Below are 20,771 nucleotides of genomic sequence, written 5' to 3' on the forward strand. Positions count from 1 at the left end.
AATTATGGCTATTGCAAATGTTCATCGTAAACCGATCAATTTTAATGCATAAGTATAATACACGTATATGCATGTATCGATCCTTTGATGCAGGAATTCAAAATCGGAGACTACGTTGCGGGCTCTTGCCGGTTTCCCGTGCAGCAAGCGCAACGCAAATGGTGCCCTGTTGTTCGACGACCTGTCGTTACCGCTGACCGAGGCAGAGGTAAAGACATAATTTATACATAGGATGGAAAGCGTTATACGTTTGCTCGCTTTGCTGATACACAAAATTAGAGAACCATGTGTTGAGCATCGAGATAAGCAAAAAAGATTTGTATCGTGCATGATCATCCGTACACTGTTAAAATGGATACGCACGATTTATTTTCACACATATATGTATCGCATATACACAATATAGATACCAAATCATCGTTTGTACATCAGCTATGTATGTGTTTTTGCAATAAAAGCAGCAACAATAACCACCACCACCACCACCACCACTGCCGCTGTAGATGTGTTCACCGTTTATTATTTAACGTTCCTTTCCTTTACAGTACTTTGACTTTCAGTTGACGTCTGAGGACGCTTATTACATACGCAACGTGCCCGTCGCCTTCAACAACGGCAAGCCAACCACCGTCCCGGGCGACAAGCTCGACGTGCCCCAGCCCCATCCACTGCCGATGCCCGAGTACGGCGGCTACTTTGCCCCCCTCACGGAGTACCTTCCCGACAGCTCCCAGCCGATCAGTGGTTTTCACAGGTTGGTGCTAACTTGCAGACATTACTTAACTGCTGATCATTCGCCAAGGAAAATATATGTAGCCATCTATTTTTTTTTTTCAAATTTTTATTTATATATTCATCCATCACGTCTATCTATGTTTGTCATGTTTTTGCACGATATATTGTAGTAAAATTTAGAGGCATCAATACACTTTTTGTTGATTTTTTTTCATCCATTTTAATAAAAGTCAATATAACGTTTAGCTCTTCGTTTTCGATAGTTCGCAATGTAAGTGTAAGGACTCGCCAAAATGAATTCATCTATATTTTTCTACATTTTTTTGATTGTATGATTGTTTTTTTTTTTTTTTTTTTTTTTTTTTTCAATTTTCATTTAAAACAAAGTATAACAAATAAACCTTTTACTTTCCGGATGAACGACAAATCGTAGATGCAACATCGCCGTGATGCTGCTGACGGACGTCGTGGTGGATGGGATCCAGTTGGACTGGTCGATCCACGTGCCCCTGATGCTGCACATCGTCTTCCTCGGGCTCGATCACTCGCGGCCCCTCGTGCGCGACCATTGCCGGCTGCTGCTCCTCAACATGCTCGTCGTCCTCGGCGATCACCGGGACCACTTGGGCGTCGCCCGGCTACTCCTGGCCACCAAAACCGACGCCTTGGGCCTCGGGCTGTCGACCCCGCCCTTACCCGTCATCGAGCACAACTTCACCGAAGTCGACCCCGAATTCGACAGCTACTTGTACGGGCCCCCACAACCTCCGTCTGCCACAGTGACGGCCCAACCCACGTGAGTCATCGTTTCATCTTGATTCGCGTGAAATACCAATTTTTCAACCATACGTACGCGCTGGATCGTATTGATTATGTTTGGTGCAAACTCAATTCCAATCGGCATTGGGCTACTAGAAAACTATAACAGACATCGCGAGTGCGACTATCCAGGCACGTTTGTTTACAAGACATTTGACTGGTGTGCTATATGCGCGTGTTGAAATTGCGCGTGGAAATATAGTTTATTTTATCTATGCCGATCCTGGAAGTTTTGCGTAACGGTTGTGCAGGAATTACCGGAATTTCAATGGTATTGTTTGAAACTTGTAGATCTGGAGCGCCGGTGGTCGTGTCATCGCCACAGTCGCAGTCGCCGCCACCGAGTACGCCGCCTTCGACGCCACCTCCGCCGCCGCCGCCACCACCACCACCACCGCCGCCACTACCACCAACCGAGACGTCGTCATCGCCGACCTGCTCCTCGTCCCACTCGTCCTCGGCATCCAACAACGCCAGTCCCGCGCACTCCCCCATCAACGTGGGCAACACCCCGCCCGCGACCATACGACACGTAGCGGCGTCAAACCTTGCTGACGAGTCAAAGAACCCGACGGTCGTGTACACCTACGGTAAGGCTGATTTCAATTCACGTTTACGACTAATTGTGAGCTTTTTTCTTAAACCACACCACGTTATGAGCTGATGAGTTTTTCGTTAAAAATTTAGACAGAGAATATTCAATTTGGTGGTGAGTTTGTAAATTAGGAGAACATTTTCAGTACGATTATCCAGTTAGCTATTTTTACGCTCGACGGGGTACTGCTATTATTGTTATTATTATTATTATTATTATTATTATTATTATTATTATTATTATTATTATTATTATTATTATTATAGGAAAAGACATAATAGTTTTTTCATCAAAACAAAAAGGAACTGGTTATTTGAATATTTGAAAATTCAATTGGCCAAAAATAAAAAGGGACAATTCACTCTTTAGGAAGCCATAATATGAAACTTAAAGATCTCAAGCGAACACAACAGGTTTGCGGAAGTTCTGATGTATGTGGTCTAATACGTATGAGGTATAATATTTTGATAAAACAACGTATTTGAATCTTTTAAAAGCGTCATTGTCTTTTCTATATGCCAAACAAAGATTACACGAGAAAGCAAAGCAATAGTATTACTTGAAATAAGTGGACTGGCGGAAGAAGAAACTTTTTGCAAAAAAATAGTATATTACGCCACTAGGGCGGAAAGTGCTTCTTCCCGCCCGCGGGCGCACTTTCCGCCCCATCTTTCCGCCCTTGGGCCGAAAGTACTCGGTGGGCGGAAAGTGCGCTCAAGGGCGGGAAGGCCTCCGCCCGAGTCGCGTATCCTATTTTTCTCCTTAAGGGCGCAAAGTGAGAACGTATTTTGTCTGGTTAATGATCACTTCAATAGAAATTTAACTACAGGATTAAAAATGAAAAATATTTACGGTGAATTGTAAGATATTGCAACCTCTGTTAAAAAATAACGGAGGTGTTTCGAATAGTGTATTGACTAGAATAGTTGAGTACGAACAAAAACTTAAAGCTGGTATGCTAGAATATCTTGACTGCAGTGTAGATATTAGTGAACTTCCCTATTTATAAATTGTGTTGTATATATAAAACTATGTTTATTGATTGAGATGTCATGAAGAAGAACGGTAACTCGTATTTTGCATCAATTATTTAAAATTGAGTATGATTTTATTTTTATAAAATAATAAGTCTAAAAAAGTAGTCGGTAAGGTAGGGAATTTTTTAAAATAAGTAAGAGTTAATTGTTAATAAACGAAAGTTCGCATCAAAGGTTGTGCGGGGTCCAGGGGCGGCAGCCCCTGGTGGGGGACCAGGGGGCAAAGCCCCCGGCGGGGGTCCAGGGGGCGGAGCCCCCGGTGGGGGGTAGGGGGGGCAAAGCCCCCCCCTCGTCCAAAAAATCAATTGATCGTTCGATTAAAAAAAATTTACAACCATTTCCCGAAAAAAAAAAATAAATTAAATTAATCTAATCTCCCGAAAAAAAAAAAACTTGGTGGAATGAGAGTATGAGTATCAAAAAATGGCAATCAGAGATATAATACTCCCTTATTGTAATATTATATTTTTTCTTAAGAAATTATACACAAAATATACTTATAATAGAATTTCATAAAATAATCAAGTCTTGTTTTGAAGATGTATAAAGAAAGATATTTGATAGATGTCGCATATAACATATTGATAATGTACAGCACCAACTACAAAATTTACTAATTTTTCTTATTTGCGGGCGGGAATGTACTTTCCGCCCTAGGGCAGGAATGTACTTTCCGCCCTAGGGCGGGAGGTTCCACTTTCCGCCCGTGAAATAGGCACTGAAAGTACTTTCGGCCCTCACTTTCCGCCCGAAAGGAGGAAAATGTGCAAAAAATAAATTTGGAGGCGCCGGGCATCGATCCCGGTACCTCTCGCATGCTAAGCGAGCGCTCTACCATCTGAGCTACGCCCCCGGTGACATGGGAACAGTCAAAAAAGTTATTTTCAATGGTCACTGCGCTCTACTTTCACGAGCAGGCAATGATTTCCCCTTTCATTAAGTATACCTATATACTTTCGTTCGATTGAGGTGCTCCAAACTCCAAAGTCCAAACGCTCTCCAAAAAGCACTGTAATTATAGACATACATCTCAATGTATCTGGGATATGAATTACATATATACCTGTGTAGCCTGTGCACACACGTGTATGCGTAACATATGGTTGCGATCAAATAATATCTTAGGGTTGAACCTTCATTTTACAGGATTTTTTTTTTTTTTTTATTCACATTAAAAACATTTTTATGTTTTAAAAGATGCTAATTATATAAAATAGATTAAACATTTTTATACTTATCAAAAATAACGAATAAAATTTTACGCGGCTTATACACTCATTACAACTTGTCGGTCAAAAAGTAGTAAAAAAATGTACGTAGCTCATTATTTCACTGATATAATTGAAACTTTTACATTTGTACAAGTGAACTGTACCAATATTTAATTGACGTACATTCATCTACTTTTTAAAAATAAAAGTCTGCATATACATTCAATTCCAAGGAAACACTGATTCCAGTGATTTATTTATAAAAAATTTAATACAAATTTAATACAAAAAATTAACGTTGGTAGTATTATTTATTGGACATATCTACTTGATGAATAGTAACATGTAAAAAAAAAAAAAAAAATTATTGGAGGCGCCGGGCATCGATCCCGGTACCTCTCGCATGCTAAGCGAGCGCTCTACCATCTGAGCTACGCCCCCTGATGATGGGCTGAGTGTTATCGAGCTTTTTAAAGCAGATCACTCTGTACATGCGACCTGTACATTTTCAATACTCCATACATAATAACTGTTACATATATAAATAAGTTTAATTAACAATTTTTTTAATTTTTACATTTTATAATAAAAAACAAATTGTAAAAAAAATTTTTTTAGATGCAAAAAAATACAAGGTATAAACGCTTATGATTTGTCTAATATTTGTAAATTGATCTTTTCATTTTTGATTGTTTATTTTTAACAACTTTTTTTTTTTCATCAAGCAAAACTTATCTGTCATTACACAACACTTGTTTTCATCCTGAATCACGAGTGTTTACGTGATATATCGTTGAAAAAAAAAATTATCCACACTGTAAATATATACTCTTGATTAAAAAATGCATAACTGATGAATGATTCCATGATTAAACTTGTTTGTAGACTCCACGTGCCAGCAAGGGAACTGGGCCACGAGCGAAAGACCGACCAGCGTAACAGGGCCTCAGGTCATCGTGACCCCCGAAGATGGAGCCAACTGGAGCGGACCTCAGCCGGGACCAAACATGCCAATCCAAGACGTCATCAAGTCGTTGATAAATTTCCTCGCCTCCAGGTCCATAAATACACATTACCCTAACTTGTTGTCAATGGATCATCTAAAGTGATTTTATGTTAATTGTCATCGGTCACCTTTTCAGGACAAACCAGCCGCTGTGGAACTACGAAGACATGACGGCAAAGGTGTGGTGGGTGCGCAGCGCTGAGCAACTGACGATACTCCTGCGACACGTGCTCAGGGTGTTCCGGGAATCGCTACCCCACGCGCTTGTAAGCCAACGCTGGGCCCAAACTGCCCTGCAGCTCGGCCTGTCGTGCTCGTCGCGCCACTACGCCGGCAGATCCCTTCAGGTCTTCAGAGCACTCCGCGTCCCCATCACCTCGCGCATGCTGTCCGACATACTTTCCAGGCTCGTGGAAACTGTGGCCGAACAAGGCGAGGACATGCAGGTAATCCCCCCCCCCCTTTGCCCCATAATGACTGCGGACTAAATTAAAAAGGATGTTTGTGAACGATGACAATACCCTGTCACCAGGGCTACGTGACGGAGTTGCTCCTAACGCTCGAGGCCGCGGTCGACTCGTTGGAGTCCGACTTCCGGCCGCTCGACTTCATGAAGGAGATCTTCAAGTCGACGCCCAACCTCAACAACAAGGACGCGGCTGCGAAACGCGGCGCGCCCGGCACCTCCGGTTATCCCGGCAATGGTCCCCAAATGTTCTCCCATCTCAATCAGCAGGGCCACATGAGGAGCACCAGCTACTCGGTCAGCTACTCTACGAGGAAGTCCGCTGCTGCGGCCAATGCCGCTGTCAGCGAAGCCAAAGGTGAGATTATAGTTACATGGATATACGATTGTCGACAATTGTATTCAGGGCGATCGTTGTGTCGAATTTTCCTTATTGTTTGCGGTTAATGAGGGGGACCTACATTTTTTCAGCAGAGCTGGAAGCTCGCGCTGGGAGCACCAAGTACGCAAACTCGAATCTATCGCGTTCACGGTCGGCCCAGTCTCTGAAGCTTCTCGGGGACTCGGCGACCCAGGACGACAAAATGACGATCCTCGCCCAATTGTTTTGGCTCTCGGTCTCCCTGCTCGAGTCTGACTACGAGCACGAGTTTCTGCTGGCGCTGCGTCTCCTCGACCGCGTGCTACACAGGCTGCCCCTGGATCGGCCCGATGCGCGCGACAAGGTCGAGAAAATCCAGCAACAGCTCAGGTGGACGTCATTTCCCGGCGTGCATGCGCTACTCCTCAAGGTGACTTAGTTGCCTATTTTTTGTACACCAGCATTGGGTACATTGTTTCGTTTTATTTACGTTTGATTCGTACGCTCGAAGGGCTGTACGAGTCCAAATACGTACGAGCCGGTGGTGACGCTGCTGTCGCAGTTTACTCTGTTGCTGGACTTACCGGTCGTCGATCCAACCCAGAGCTTGGCTTTCCCGATGAACGTCATATCTCTGCTGCCTTACATGCTTTTGAATTACGAAGACGCAAACGAGCTGTGCATCAGGAGCGCCGAGAATATTGCTCAGGTGAGATGGGTTTTCGCGTGCAGTTGTTTATAAACTCGAGCTTTTTCAATACCGGAGTAAATATAAAGGGTCAAATTTGAAATTTCTCTATCGGTTGGTCTTTGATATGCATTTCGTAACAGGTGAGTGCGGAGAAGGGCAAGAAGTTGGAGAATCTGGGCACAGTAATGACGTTATACAGCCGTCGCACCTTCAGCAAAGAAAGCTTTCAATGGACAAAGTGCGTTGTCAAGTATCTTTACGATACTTATGCACATCTTAGTTACAACATGCTAGCTTTCCTGGTCGAGGTGTTGGAAAAAGGTCCCGCGAACGTCGGCCTGCCCGTTCTCAGTATCATCCACTGTATGCTACACTACGTCGACATTTCGTCCCAAGCTGCTCAGCCAACGAACGTCGACCTCCTCCGCGTCATTTCGAAATATGTCGAAGTATATCTTTTATTATTTTTTTATTTTTTTTTTTATTTTCAAGGCTGTTTACTTCACGTAATACTCATAAAAACCGATGATAGGGCCCGCAGTGGAAGGAGGCCCTGAAAATATTAAAACTCGTGGTTACCAGGTCGTCGACACTGGTAGCACCGCCGACAACAGTTCACACAACGACGTGGGAATCTTCAATGTCCTCGCCACATCCAAGTTTCAACGATAACGAAATCTTTACCAAGAAAGAACTACCTGGTAGGCTTTAATTTTTTATTTTTATGTTACGTATAAAAAAAATTTCTGTGCTTGGTAAAAAAAATGATATCCTGATTCGCCGCATACTGTCAATTATTATTTTTTGGAATTGGACGGCGATATTTTGAAAAATATTGTACTTTATAGGTTGATGGTGATATTGTTTGCCGAGCACAATATTGTACTGTTTTCTATACGATGCATGAATTTTTTCGCTGTAATAACATTAGCCTTTTTTGTTTTTCACGTTGCATGGACTTGTAACTTTTACAAACCGGACCACGCATACTAACAACAGGTCGCAATAAAAATAATAAAGCTAGATTGTAGATATAATTGTTGAATAAAAGAGAAACTTATTTTATTAATCTTGTATTGTCCACTTTGAATTTGAAGCCCTTGCTTGATTATGATATTGTTTACGTTTTGGCATTCTAGAGGCAGAGTACGAAAAAATGGCTATTGATTTTACTGAACTTTAAAGTAAAATTTCGTTTAATATTATTTAAAAACTGTTGGTGAATCTTTTCTGATTTTTCAATAAAAATGTACAGGTAGATTTACAAATCACATAATTAACAATTACTTTTAATCATTAAATAAAAAAAAAATACTGTCAAGTGAAACAGTTAAAAAAGGGTTTCTACAATGTATTACGCAAAGAGAATTCACCTTCACGTTAACGTCTTTTTTCCTAATCCGCCGTAATAAACATATTATCGTAGGTATAACAAAATTTAACTTGGTAAATTAGTATTGTTGATAAAATGAGTTAAAAAAAAATAACTTTATTTTCAATAGGTAGAACAATGGATTTTACGTACGACTTATCACAAACTTCAGTCATTGGGAAACGTTGGCTTATACGACAAATCACTGAGGACAAAATTCCAAACTCACCTCGTAGATCCATATCACTTTCTCCAGCTGATAATGGTCCTATTTCTGGCTGGAAAAGGCCATGGATGTCTCAGGTTAAAAAAATTCATTGTATATACCATTTGGTGGCATTATTTTTTTTTTCGAAACAAGGTCTTTTTTTATTAAAAATAAAAACTTGGACAAATTTTTTATAGGGTCGAGTGCGAGAGTGTCTAGTGAATTTACTGACAACGTGTGGTCAACGAGTGGGATTACCAAAGAGTCCATCTGTAAGTACCATACAGGTGTTTCCCTAATAAATTTTCTACAAGCAGCAATCATTAAAGCCAAGTGATTTACTTCAATAACAATCATAAATAATTTTTGAAAACTTCTAAAAACATTTATGCTCGTCTTTTGTTCAGGTGATATTTAGTCAGAGTTCTGATCTGATGGAGAGGCAATCGTCAATGGCCTCGTCAACGGAAGAAGTTTCCGGAGCGAACAATGATTTAAGTGGCGGCTCGCGGCGGGACGAAGAGCAGTTCGGCGTTTTCAAGGACTTTGACTTTTTGGAATACGAAAGCGAAAGTGTTGAGGTAAGTACTTGGATATATTGTAGTTACTTTTTTGTTGAAATAGATAAATTTCATGAATGCAATCGCATTTTTATGATAGGGTGAAAGCACGGACAATTTCAATTGGGGCGTTAGACGACGGCCTCTCAGCGAAGGCGAAGAACGTGAAACGAATTTACGAACTTTCGAAGAGAGTCTCAGTGAAAAGACTGCATCGTCCGGTAAACAGACGATTCAGGTAAGAAAATAGTTCTTTATAACAATTTACTCTTTTTAACTGTACAACTTTTTCCAGCGAGGAGTCGCCGAGGAATCATCAGATGACGAAATTGGCTCCGAGTCGCCATTGGATGAAGTACCGGGTGGTTCCGGTGCTGGCCAAGACGTCAACAGTATTCCTGGTATGCACCCACCGTCTTCGTTATCTTTAATACCGAGTCGCAGTCGACATGACTCATCAACGAGATCTGACACCTCGTAAGCTATTATTTACGAAATTATAAACTAATGAAAAAAAGTTTTTTTTCTCTAAATCTTCCTGTCCATGTCAAATGATATCTTTTTCATAGTGGTTCGAGTACTGGAGATTTAGGTGATGTTACACCGTGCAACGCATCGCCAAATCTATCGGCACTTATGCCTTTTAGACAAGTCGTTCGCGATGATACCGAAGAGATTTGGAGACAGCAGCTGCAGAACTTGATTACCGAAGCACTCTGCAGTCCTCTGGACGCTTTTCAGCTTCTCAGTAAAATATCAAGGGTAAGCTCGTGAAAAATTTATTTTAGTACGAATTCCTATAATGTGCTTCAGAATAAAAAGGTTTTTTTTCCAGGATATATGTGGAAAATCTGTAGGACTCACACGCGACGCGGGTTCTCTATTGAACAATGGTAGCGCTGCATCGGCGCAATTGGCATCGCATCTATTCAGCCACGCAGAGTTGTTGGGATCAAAAAGCGAACCACCAATCGTATGGTTTACTCCGTCCGTTTTCAATAACCAAAGACTTTATGAAACCTTGAGATTTGGACTACTAGAGATTCAAGAACATCTTGAAACCTATTTGGACAAAAAGGACCACGCTTCAGAGGTAAAATTACTTCACTAATTATGAGCAATGAAAAATTTTGGGTAAAAAATCAAACCATCTTAAAATATCCAGTGCCTTGAAGCTGTGAGAGCTGCAGCAAAACTACAGTCACTCGGAGAACCACATGCACATCCGGAAAGCGGCCTCGAGGAGATGCTGCTAGATCTTGGTCGAGCTCTCTACAAACTTCACTTCCAATTACTCTTAGTGATCGAAACTTCGAATAAAATGTTGTGTGCCTTAACTAGCGCTGCAAAAAATCTTCAAGCCAGTTTGCAGGACATGTCAGCTGAAATTGCTAGTATGAGGCAGTCACTGACTAGATCCCTCGAGCTCGAGATCGACAGCACAGAAAGCGAACGCAGTACACCGACTCCGAGTCTTAGCCCACAACCAGAGGTACTTGGAATTGGAACACTGCTTTAAATCTCTTATATTTTTAATATTTTGGTTCAAACTGTACATTTTTTATAGGCTGGTAGTTGCAATAATAGCATCAGTAATGAGGATTTTGTGAAAGTCGCAGAATTACTAAGGGCAGCCAAGTGGTCAGCTGCATTGGAAATCGTTAGAGGACATAAAGCCGAGTGGACCACCGAACCTTTCTACGATGAGGACGATATAGCGATTGCAGTGAATATGTTTTGCAGATATTTAGGTCAAGACAGAGCTGGTAAGAACACACTTTTTTCTCCAGTAAAAGTATAGAGTGGTGCAGTCATGTCTTAGACGTCGAAATATTTGACTTCATAAAAACAGTCATAAATAAAAAATTCAATGAATACTAACAAAACAAATTTCTTTTTTTTTTTTTTTTTTTAGACATCTTCATAGTAACAGGAAGTGAAGATGATTTGTCTGAGACTTTTGGAAGACTGATGGAAAGTCTGCTTCGAGTCCTATCAGCTGTGACGAGCTTAGAAACGTACACGCGACATTATGCAAGGACTTCAAGGACCCGAAGTGAGCACACAAAAGCAGACTGTTGAAACGACTTTGACAACATTTTTTTAGTCTAAAATTTTTACCAAATCATGTAATTTTTAGTTTGTAAATCTTCCACGGTAGAGAAACTATTCACTAATAATTATTGTTATGAATAATGTATAGGTCGTAAAAAAATAAATAGGTTTTTATTATTAATTATTCACTTTATTGTTATTTATTCACTTCTTCACACCAACCCTACTAAAAATTTTTGAAAAATCACTGCAAAGGGGTAGGATCCTTGGATTGGACTAAACAGACTTACTAAAGGTATATATTTCCGATTTAGGAAATCTGACAATATTTTTTTTTCCACGCAAGTAACTGTTTAGTTACTTATTGTAACAATTCTATAAAACCAACACTGTGTTTCTGTTGTTTATAGTGTCTGACAGGCTGATAGCATTGGTGAATCTGACTTTTGTGCGAAAGCCCGGTCACAACATCTACATAAAAACGCTGAAGCGCACACAAAAACAAGTTATGAGTGCACCAAAACACGTACGGACGTACGAGTACGAGTGCATAAATACACGTTGTATGTAACAGATTTGTTCAAAATAATGAATGTCGATTTCATCAAACCCTGTAAGCAGAATTTTTGTACTTTTGAAAGTCAATTTTTAAGTAAAAGATAGATTGTAAAGTTACCGCAAATAAATCAGACAACGTAAACTTAAGACTTCTATCTACAAAATTAGTTGCGGCTGGTTTATAATTGATTACATAGCTCTATTATGAGTGGTAGTAGTAACGTGTAATAATTATTTAGATCAGCGCTGTCTAGCGTTGCGAATTTTTCAACTAAAAAGTGGCCCTAAACTTTTGAACCAGAGCTTTAGCGCCTAGAGCCATTTAGTCAATCATAAACCAGCCGCAACTCATTGTATAGCTGTAAAATGTAAAAATAACGATACGTGTGTTTTTGGCGGCAAGTTAACAATTTATCTTGTACTCGAAAATTTATCTTTAAAAGTGTAAATACATAGAAGGTCGATTTTTGGTAGAACATAAATTGTTAACTTGCCGCCAAAAACACATGTATCGTTATTTTTTCATTTTATAGCTGCAAAATAAGTTGCGGCTGGTTTATAATTGACTAAATGGCTCTAAGCCCTTATGCTCGGTTTCAGAATTTTAGAGGCCACTTTTGGCGAAAAAATGAAAACCGCTAGATGGCGCTGATCAAAATAATTATTACAACTTACAATAAAGCCATATAATAAACCAGCCGCAACTAATTTGATACATAGAAAGTGATAAGTTAACAGTATCTGCGTTATTTGCGGCAAGTTTACAGATTACTTTTGACCAAAAAATCGATCTCCAAAATCATAAATATTCTACTTATCTTATGGCTTATGAAATCGACCATAGTTACAAAACTACAATATTTTAGACCTTTTACCTTTAACTTTTCAAGCATTGACAACATTTAAGTAGAACAATAAAAATAAAGTTATTTTTAATATTTCTTGCTATTGACGGACTATTGTATAGCTAATAAAAATTCTAGAAGAAGCAGAACAGGTAAAATTTAATATTAAGTATCTTTCGTTATTTTATAAATAATGTATCCTACTAAACATTAGTAGAATTGGTGATTAAGTTAAAAAAATAACAATTTTTATCTATTCATTTTAAAAGTGCAATTAAATCCTTAGTATGTTACAAGTTTTTAATGTAATTCCAAAAAATGTTTAAATGTCAACTGTCGACAGGAGTTACCCCAAGAACTGTAAAGTATGGCTGATCGTCATAATGAGATGCAGAAAAAAAAATCTGAGGAACGAGATGGAAGAAGATATGGAAGTAGCGGAGGTGGAAATAGAGGAAGAAGAGATGGTAGTGATCGTTTTGGAGGAAGATGGTAGTCATTAAATAGTACTTGTTTCAAAAATACTTAGTATTTTTACGAATTAACAGATTTTTTTATAAAACTTTTTAACTGATCGATTTGTTAAATTTGTTGATGCAAAATTATGAATGTGTTTACAGCATGATCATCATGCTACTATGAAATAATAATTTTTATATTTAAAAAAAATTTTAATTTAAGAAATATTACCTATAATGAATTATGTACACTCTGTTTTTTTAATGTGATTTACTTATTTTTTACTGGTTATTAATAACTTTGTTGCAATTGCTATCCAAAGAAAAAACTGTTAGCAAAACTGTGATAAAATGTAAAAGTTTGTAAATTTAATTACAGTAGTTCCCTGTCAAAGCAAATGTACAAACTATTGTTATTTTTTAGTAAAAGAAATAAATCCGTTTAAAAAGTGTTGAGAGAATCATTCATGTACTATTAAAATATATGAAATATTATTTTTTCATAAGTTACTTGATAATAAAACGTGTCCAATGATAAAAATACTGATACAAATCGAGTATTATGAATAGTTCACTTCATGATACATGTAGTTGTTGATAAAAACTGCTATTACACTACATGATTTTTTTTTTAATGATCAAAGTACTATTTTGAAAAGACTTGAGTAATTTTTACGAAACGTAAGTGTCATAATCTCAAATAAATAATGCTGCATAAAGGCATAGCAGCATTTAATGAATGGACGTAACATCTGCATATTTATCTTATGGCGTCCATAAAAATTTCATATCCACAAATACACACTTATTGAGTACCTAATTTTTTGCAAAATAGGTCTGGTAAATTCTCGATACTTAATATACGTAATACATCTATGTGTCAATTGTGTCAAATTAACACATGATGTGAGTAGAAGTAAAACAACGATGCCATAGCCATACTTAAAAGCGAATAAAATTAATTTTATTTTCAATTCATGAGACTAAAACGATTATTCATATATTAGTTACAAACTAGCAAATTATCAACACCTAAAAACGCTGGCTGCCGGTATATGTTGTTATTGTCGTGTGCAGATTTGCAAAAGCAATTTGATCTTACAAAAATGAACCTATGATCAATTTTTGAGCAAAAAATGACTTTAAATCATGCCGTAACTAGCATTTCCGGTGACATTATTTAGTTTGTTTCCCGAGGTCAAAATTGCGGCTGGTTTATAATCAATTACACGGCTCTACTGTAAGTTGTATTAATTATTTTGATCAGCGCCATCTAGCGGTTTTCATTTTTTCGCCAAAAGTGGCCTCTAAAATTCTGAAACCGAGCATAAGGGCTTAGAGCCATCAAGTCAATTATAAACCAGCCGCAACTTATCTTATAGCTATAAAATATAAAAATAACGATACGTGTGTTTTTGGCGGCAAGTTAACAATCTATTTTCTACCAAAAAATCGACCTTCTATGTATTTATACTTTAAAAGATAAATTTTTGAGTAAAAAATAGATTGTTAACTTGCCGCCAAAAACACACGTATTGTTATTTTTTCATTTTATAGCTACACAATGAGTTGCGGCTGGTTTATAATTGACTAAATGGCTCTACGCGCTAAAGCTCGGTTTCAAAAGTTTAGGGCCACTTTTTAGTTCAAAAATTCGCAACAGTAGATGGCGCTGATCCAAATAACTTGTGGGGACCCTCTCACACACATGTACGTACACTTCGGCTCTCCGTCCTTCTCCAACCATCCGCTAGGCGTCTAACCATGTCACTCGACCTTCTCGCAAGTGCCCGGATTTCATGTTGGTTAATATATAAGGGCGTTTAAGATTGAGCTAGGGTATCCCCACCGATATAGGTGTCTAAGGCAGGGAGCACGTCATCAGCCTTACTTAAGGCAGGGAGCACGTCATCAGCCTTACTGATGAGTCCTGGCGTGCTCCCGGGACGAAACATCAAATAATCTTTTCTCTCCTCTCATGGTATAACTTGATCGCCATATTGGTGACCCCGACGTGATCCCTGCCTTAGACACCTATATCGGTGGGGATACCCTAGCTCAATCTTAAACGCCCTTATATATTAACCAACATGAAATCCGGGCACTTGCGAGAAGGTCGAGTGACATGGTTAGACGCCTAGCGGATGGTTGGAGAAGGACGGGGAGCCGAAGTGTACGTACATGTGTGTGAGAGGGTCCCCACAAACTATTACTATACATACTTACAGTAGAGACACTTTGTTAACTATAAACTAGCCACAACTGATCCTGTAGATAGACAATAAAAATTTGACAGATTTTGTGCTATTTGCGGCAAGTTTATAATTTATTTTTAGATCCAAAATCGACATGTAAAAGTGTAAATATTCTACTTATCTTATGTGGCCTATAAAATCGACCACATGAAAAAAATTACAATACCTTAAGCTTTTTACCATTAACTTATGGAAGCACGGCCCTTTAACGTTATAGTTTAAATAAACAGTTAACTTATATAATATGAACATACATAGCAGACTTTGTGTTACAGAAATCTTGAATAACGATCAAATATATACGTAAATTTATCAGTCTAAAAGAGACAACTGAAGAAAAAAGGCCTAAAAAAGAAGCACAGCATCACACGAAGAGTCACCTAAGAAAAGAATAGAGCATTGGATTTCACTTAATCAGTATTAAACGCATTATCAAGATTTATGTTTCACTTAGCTCGTTGGTAAATCTTATTAGTTCACAAATTTCTCTAATATTCTTCTACTTATGATGCTAGTTGAGACTTTTAACTTGTGTGTAATCAAACTTTGAAATTTTTTTGTAATTTTTTTCATGTGGTCGATTTTATAGGCCACACAAGATAAGTAGAATATTTACACTTTTACATGTCGATTTTTGGTCCAAAAATAAATTGTAAACTTGCCGCGAACAGCACAAAATATGACAACTTTTAATTGTCTATTTACAGGATCAGTTGCGGCTAGTTTATAATTAACAAAACGTCTTTACTGTAAGTTATAGTAATAGTTATTTGGATCAGCGCCATCTAGCGTTGCGGATTTTTGAACTAAAAAGTGGCCCTAAACTTTTGAAACCAAGCTTTAGCGCGTAGAGCCATTTAGTCAATTATAAACCAGCCGCAACTCATTGTGTAGCTATAAAATGAAAAAATAACGATACGTGTGTTTTTAGCGGCAAGTTAACAATTTATCTTTTACTCGAAAATTTATCTTCAAAAGTATAAATACATAGAAGGTCGATTTTTGGTAAAAAATAGATTGTTATCTTGCCGCCAAAAATATACGTATTGTTATTTTTATATTTTATAGCTACAAGATAAGTTGCGGCTGGTTTATAATTGATTTAATGGCTCTAAGCCCTTATGCTCGGTTTCAGAATTTTAGAGGCCACTTTTGGCGAAAAAATGAAAACCGCTAGATGGCGCTGATCAAAATAATTATTACTACTTAAAGTAAGTAGAGCCATATAATTGATTATAAACCAGCCGCAACAAATTTGATAGATAGATAATAACAAGTTGACATTTTCTGTACCATTTGCGGCAAGTTTAAAATATATATTCTATCCGAAAATCGACCTCCGAAACCATAAATATTCTACTTGTCTTACATAGCTTATAAAATCAACCATATTTACACAATTACAAAACTTTAGATCTTTTACCATTAACTCATGGAAGCATAGCCCTTTAACTTTATAGTTTCATTAGATAGTTTACTTATATAATATGTATATAGTAACGTTTAGCTTCGTTAGTCAATATAAATTAGTTACAACATAACAAATATTATATTTATTATTAGTATATAATAAAGTAGTTATTTTGATACACGTGCAATATTAGCAAATAATACACGTTTGTTTGGTATATGTTACTTCGGCAATCTATTAACAGATAAATTTATTGTATACGTCTACTGCGATTCTCTAAACAGCTAAATAACAAATACCATCGTGTTTAAACAAAACAAAAAATGTTGACATTATGACTTATTTTTAGCTAACGATCTTATGTGGGATTACCTAATTTTGCAGTTAAATAATATATCGTTTGTTGATAAAATACCAAGATACTAATGAAATTTAAGTTGAATAATTGTTAAGTACACATGCGAAAAAAAGAGAAATAAAACATACAACAAAGTAAAGCTATTTGTATGTTGTAACTAATTTATATTGATTAACGAAGCTAAATGTTACTATATACATATTATTATATAAGTAAACTATCTAATGAAACTATAAAGTTAAAAGGCTGTGCTTCCATCAGTTAATGGTAAAAGATCTAAAGTTTTGTAATTGTGTAAATATGGTTGATTTTATAAGCTATTTAAGACAAGTAGAATATTTATGGTTTCGGAGGTCGATTTTCGGGTAAAATATAAATTGTTAACTTGCCGCAAATAAAACAGAAAATGTCAGCTTGTTATTATCTATCTATCAAATTTGTTGCGGCTGGTTTATAATTAGTGATATGGCTCTACTTACTTTAAGTAGTAGTAATAATTATTTGGATCAGCGCCATCTAGCGGTATTTTTTTTTTCGCCAAAAGTGGCCTCTAAAATTCTGAAACCGAGCATAAGGGCTTAGAGCCATTTAGTCAATTATAAACCAGCCGCAACTTATTTTTCAGCTATAAAATAAAAAAATAACGATACATGTGTTTTTGGCGGCAAGTAAACAATCTATTTTCTATAAAAAAATTGATCTTCTATGTATTCATACTTTTAAAGATGAATTTTCGAGTAAAAGATAAATTGTTAACTTGCCGCTAAAAACACACGTATCGTTATTTTTTTATTTTATAGCTACGAAATGAGTTGCGGCTGGTTTATAATTGACTAAATGGCTCTAGGCGCTAAAGCTCTGGTTCAGAAGTTTAGGGGCACTTTTTAGTTCAGAAATCCGCAACGCTAGATGGCGCTGATCCAAATAACTATTACTATAACTTACAGTAGAGACACTTTGTTAGTTATAAACTAGCCGCAACTGATTCTGTAGATAGGCAATAAAAAGTTAACGTATTTTGTGCTGTTTGCGGCAAGTTTACAATTTATCTTTGAGCCAAAAATTGACATGTAAAAGTGTAAATATTCTACTTATCATGTATCGACGGCTCTTACGAAAAACAACGGAACTTAGAAATTCCAATGTTATTTTAAACGGGAAAATATGAATTCTGTTGTTTTTTGTAAGAGCCGTCGATATGGCCTATAAAATCGAGCATATTTTCAATATTACAATACCTTAAACCTTTTACTATTAACTCGTTGAAGCATAGCTCTTTAACTTTATAGTTCCATTAAACAGTTAACTTATATAATATGTACATACATAGCAGAATTTTTGTTAAAGAAATCTTGAATAACGATCAAATATATACGTAAATTTATCAGTCTAAAAGAGACAACTGAAGAAAAAAGGCCTAAAAAAGAAGCACAGCATCACACGAAGAGTCACCTAAGAAAAGAATAGAGCATTGGATTTCACTTAATCAGAAAAGGTTAGGATCTTTGTTTATTTATAACACCTAAAATTTACTTCTCTGTAATAAATATATTGTTTATTCAGTGAGATCCAATGCTCCATTCTTAGGAGACTCATAGTGTGATACTGTGCTTCTTTTTTTAGACCTTTTTCCTTCAGTTGTCTCTTTTACTTTGACTGATTAATTTACGTACATATTTACTTGTTTTTGTACCTACTTATAGGTACTTGTTTTTGTGCGTTTTTATTTCATAGAGATATCTCATAATCTGAATAATTAAAATCTCAATGGTTTTATGCAGATGTCGTTACCGGGCTTTCATAATTTGCAGATTGCAGATTGCAGACTTGCAGTGTCAGACAGCTGTCAGACAGAGAGTAGAGTGACACAGTTGTTGTCATTAGAGAGCTTGGATTTGTGATTATGTTCTTGTAAATAAAAAAGACTATCTTGAGTAAACAAGTTTGTGTTATTAACTGTATGCAAACAATATAAATTTTATTGAAAATTTGCGCAATGGAGCTCAATATCGATCAAGCAATGGATGAAATGTAAGTTTCGTACTTTTGAGGTTATTAAATATATTATTTGTTTTTTAAATTTTAGTCGTGATCTCACAACTATTTTAAATGATTATTGTTCTTAATAATTTAATTTGAACTAATTAGAGATAATAATATTATTGTTTACAGCAGCAACAACGAGGGTGTCGTGGGATGCATTTTGACAGACAAAAGTGGATTGTGTTTAGGAGGTAAATTGAGCAATGTATCAATTACTTTTAAAGTGAAATTATCTGAAATTTGGTGCCTGTTGTATATTATGATCATTTGATTAACATTTATGAAAGTAATTAAATTTTTTATTAATTTTAGCAAAGGGAAGTGCATCAAGTGAGAGTTCTGGAGTTATTGCAGCAATGGCAGAATTGGTAAATAAATTAGAACCTGGAACCAAATCGCCCATAATATCTCTTCAAAGTGAAACCAGGTGATATGTGTAAAGTTTTTTTAGTTTAGTGTGTTCATCACAGTAACCATAATTTGATTTATTGATCTTTCTTTAATATTATTTTATGAATGTAAAAATTATATACTGCTAAGCTTTAGACTGGAACAGTTAAATTAAAATTTAGTTTTTTTTAGGCAGTGTATCATTCAACAGCAAAACACGGTGATTGGAGCAGTTTTTAAAGATTCTACAGCATAAGCATAAGAAGTTGTACGTTTTACTTGATAATCATGCCTAAAACTCTATTTTTTTTATTTATGAAGTGCAAATTATTGTAACGTTTCTTTGTTTGAAGTGCCACAACCTAGCTTCATCAGAAAAAAATTTATGTATTTACAAACGTTTTTGTATACAATGATTACACATTATTTTTTTACATTAAATTTATAATTGTTAATAAGTCAACTTGATTACGTAATTTATGAGATCTTACTTTTTTCAACACACATATGAAACTGATAGTGACTTAATTTTTTGGGTCTTTGTGATGAAAGTGGAGTAATTTTCCTTGGCTTGCTTATCATTTACAGTCATGATAATAAGAGGAGTCAAAAAAAATTTTATTTTTTGTAATAATTTCAACAGACTTGGCATTAATAGATTTATTTTTTTGTGCCACAATTATGCTTAGAGTACAAATTTAAATTTTTAAAAAAACACTGACAAAATTAATGTACCAAGGGAAATTAAGTAAACAAAGATTAGGATATGTAACCAGTTGTAGAGAATTCTGCAGATGAAGACCCTAGTCAGTATTACTATAATTATTATAGTAACACATAAAATTAATACAAACTAATAGCTACTTAACTCAATAGTTATAAAATTTTTAAAGTAAAATAATTTTTTCATCGATTTGTAAAAAAAAAAAGAAAAAAAAACACTAAAAACACTAAAAGTACATATAAAACTAGAGAGATTAGAAAAGCAGTGTGACTATCGCCAATTAATAAAGAAATAAGTATGTTCGTAAAAAATGGGCGTCAAGAAAATCAACTTGTTGGACAGACGCACCACCTGTGGCGCGAGAGCCAAAAATGTTAGTGACGTTAAGTCACTAATAATACACGCTCATCGATCTATAAAGTATATAATAGGCTATCATGTTATTGAAGGGACATTTATAATTTGATTTTAACCACTCGAATACCGATTTTTTAAATTTGTTTTATTGCGCACTCTTATTGAAGGTATATATTGTACGGAATACACCCACAAACGACCACCTGATGAGTGCAAATCTCAACAAAACCACCTGGCCCATATAATTATGTCTTAT

At 36.5% G+C, this 20,771-nt stretch overlaps 2 protein-coding genes and 2 non-coding genes across 11 annotated transcripts in view; 2 read left to right on the forward strand and 2 right to left on the reverse strand.

Moving 5' to 3' along the window:
* Positions 1-11,297, forward strand: part of fry (microtubule binding protein furry) — a 42,880-nt gene extending 31,583 nt beyond the window's left edge. For 3 of the 6 annotated variants that reach the window (XM_089598247.1, XM_089598251.1, XM_089598248.1), the window contains 21 exons: positions 94-208; positions 546-754; positions 1,169-1,531; positions 1,846-2,144; positions 5,283-5,454; positions 5,540-5,849; positions 5,936-6,227; positions 6,341-6,660; positions 6,742-6,939; positions 7,062-7,370; positions 7,454-7,622; positions 8,424-8,596; positions 8,699-8,773; positions 8,909-9,082; positions 9,162-9,299; positions 9,357-9,538; positions 9,631-9,823; positions 9,897-10,154; positions 10,227-10,553; positions 10,629-10,827; positions 10,977-11,297. In XM_089598247.1, the coding sequence (XP_089454373.1) occupies positions 94-208; positions 546-754; positions 1,169-1,531; positions 1,846-2,144; positions 5,283-5,454; positions 5,540-5,849; positions 5,936-6,227; positions 6,341-6,660; positions 6,742-6,939; positions 7,062-7,370; positions 7,454-7,622; positions 8,424-8,596; positions 8,699-8,773; positions 8,909-9,082; positions 9,162-9,299; positions 9,357-9,538; positions 9,631-9,823; positions 9,897-10,154; positions 10,227-10,553; positions 10,629-10,827; positions 10,977-11,143 (4,642 nt within the window). In that variant the 3' untranslated portion in view covers positions 11,144-11,297. Of the gene's footprint in view, positions 1-93; positions 209-545; positions 755-1,168; positions 1,532-1,845; positions 2,145-5,282; positions 5,455-5,539; positions 5,850-5,935; positions 6,228-6,340; positions 6,661-6,741; positions 6,940-7,061; positions 7,371-7,453; positions 7,623-7,920; positions 7,991-8,423; positions 8,597-8,698; positions 8,774-8,908; positions 9,083-9,161; positions 9,300-9,356; positions 9,539-9,630; positions 9,824-9,896; positions 10,155-10,226; positions 10,554-10,628; positions 10,828-10,976 lie in introns of those variants that run through there. The other 3 variants (XM_089598249.1, XM_089598250.1, XM_089598252.1) reach the window with 3 other exon arrangements.
* On the reverse strand, positions 3,967-4,039 carry TRNAA-AGC (transfer RNA alanine (anticodon AGC)). Its single transcript has one exon. It is a non-coding gene; the product is annotated as a tRNA-Ala (tRNA).
* Positions 4,766-4,838, reverse strand: TRNAA-AGC (transfer RNA alanine (anticodon AGC)). Its single transcript has one exon. It is a non-coding gene; the product is annotated as a tRNA-Ala (tRNA).
* Positions 11,298-18,279: 6,982 nt separating the features above from the next.
* Positions 18,280-19,897, forward strand: Lamtor5 (Late endosomal/lysosomal adaptor, MAPK and MTOR activator 5). 3 transcript variants are annotated; one of them, XM_089598567.1, is made up of 5 exons: positions 18,280-18,496; positions 18,783-19,032; positions 19,174-19,235; positions 19,357-19,471; positions 19,627-19,897. In XM_089598567.1, the coding sequence occupies exons 2-5, from the start codon at positions 18,998-19,000 to the stop codon at positions 19,688-19,690; spliced, it is 276 nt and encodes a 91-aa protein (XP_089454693.1). In that variant the 5' UTR covers positions 18,280-18,496; positions 18,783-18,997; the 3' UTR covers positions 19,691-19,897. The 3 variants fall into 3 exon arrangements, with proteins under 3 accessions (XP_089454693.1, XP_089454692.1, XP_089454694.1); XM_089598566.1 differs by having other exon boundaries at positions 18,813-19,032; XM_089598568.1 differs by lacking the exon at positions 18,280-18,496 and adding an exon at positions 18,629-18,704 and having other exon boundaries at positions 18,813-19,032.
* Positions 19,898-20,771: the final 874 nt, after the last annotated feature.

Source organism: Copidosoma floridanum, unplaced genomic scaffold, assembly GCF_036245765.1.
Source record: "Copidosoma floridanum isolate Cflo_tuat_1 unplaced genomic scaffold, Cflo_Japanese_pri ptg000006l, whole genome shotgun sequence".
NCBI lineage: Eukaryota > Metazoa > Arthropoda > Insecta > Hymenoptera > Encyrtidae > Copidosoma > Copidosoma floridanum.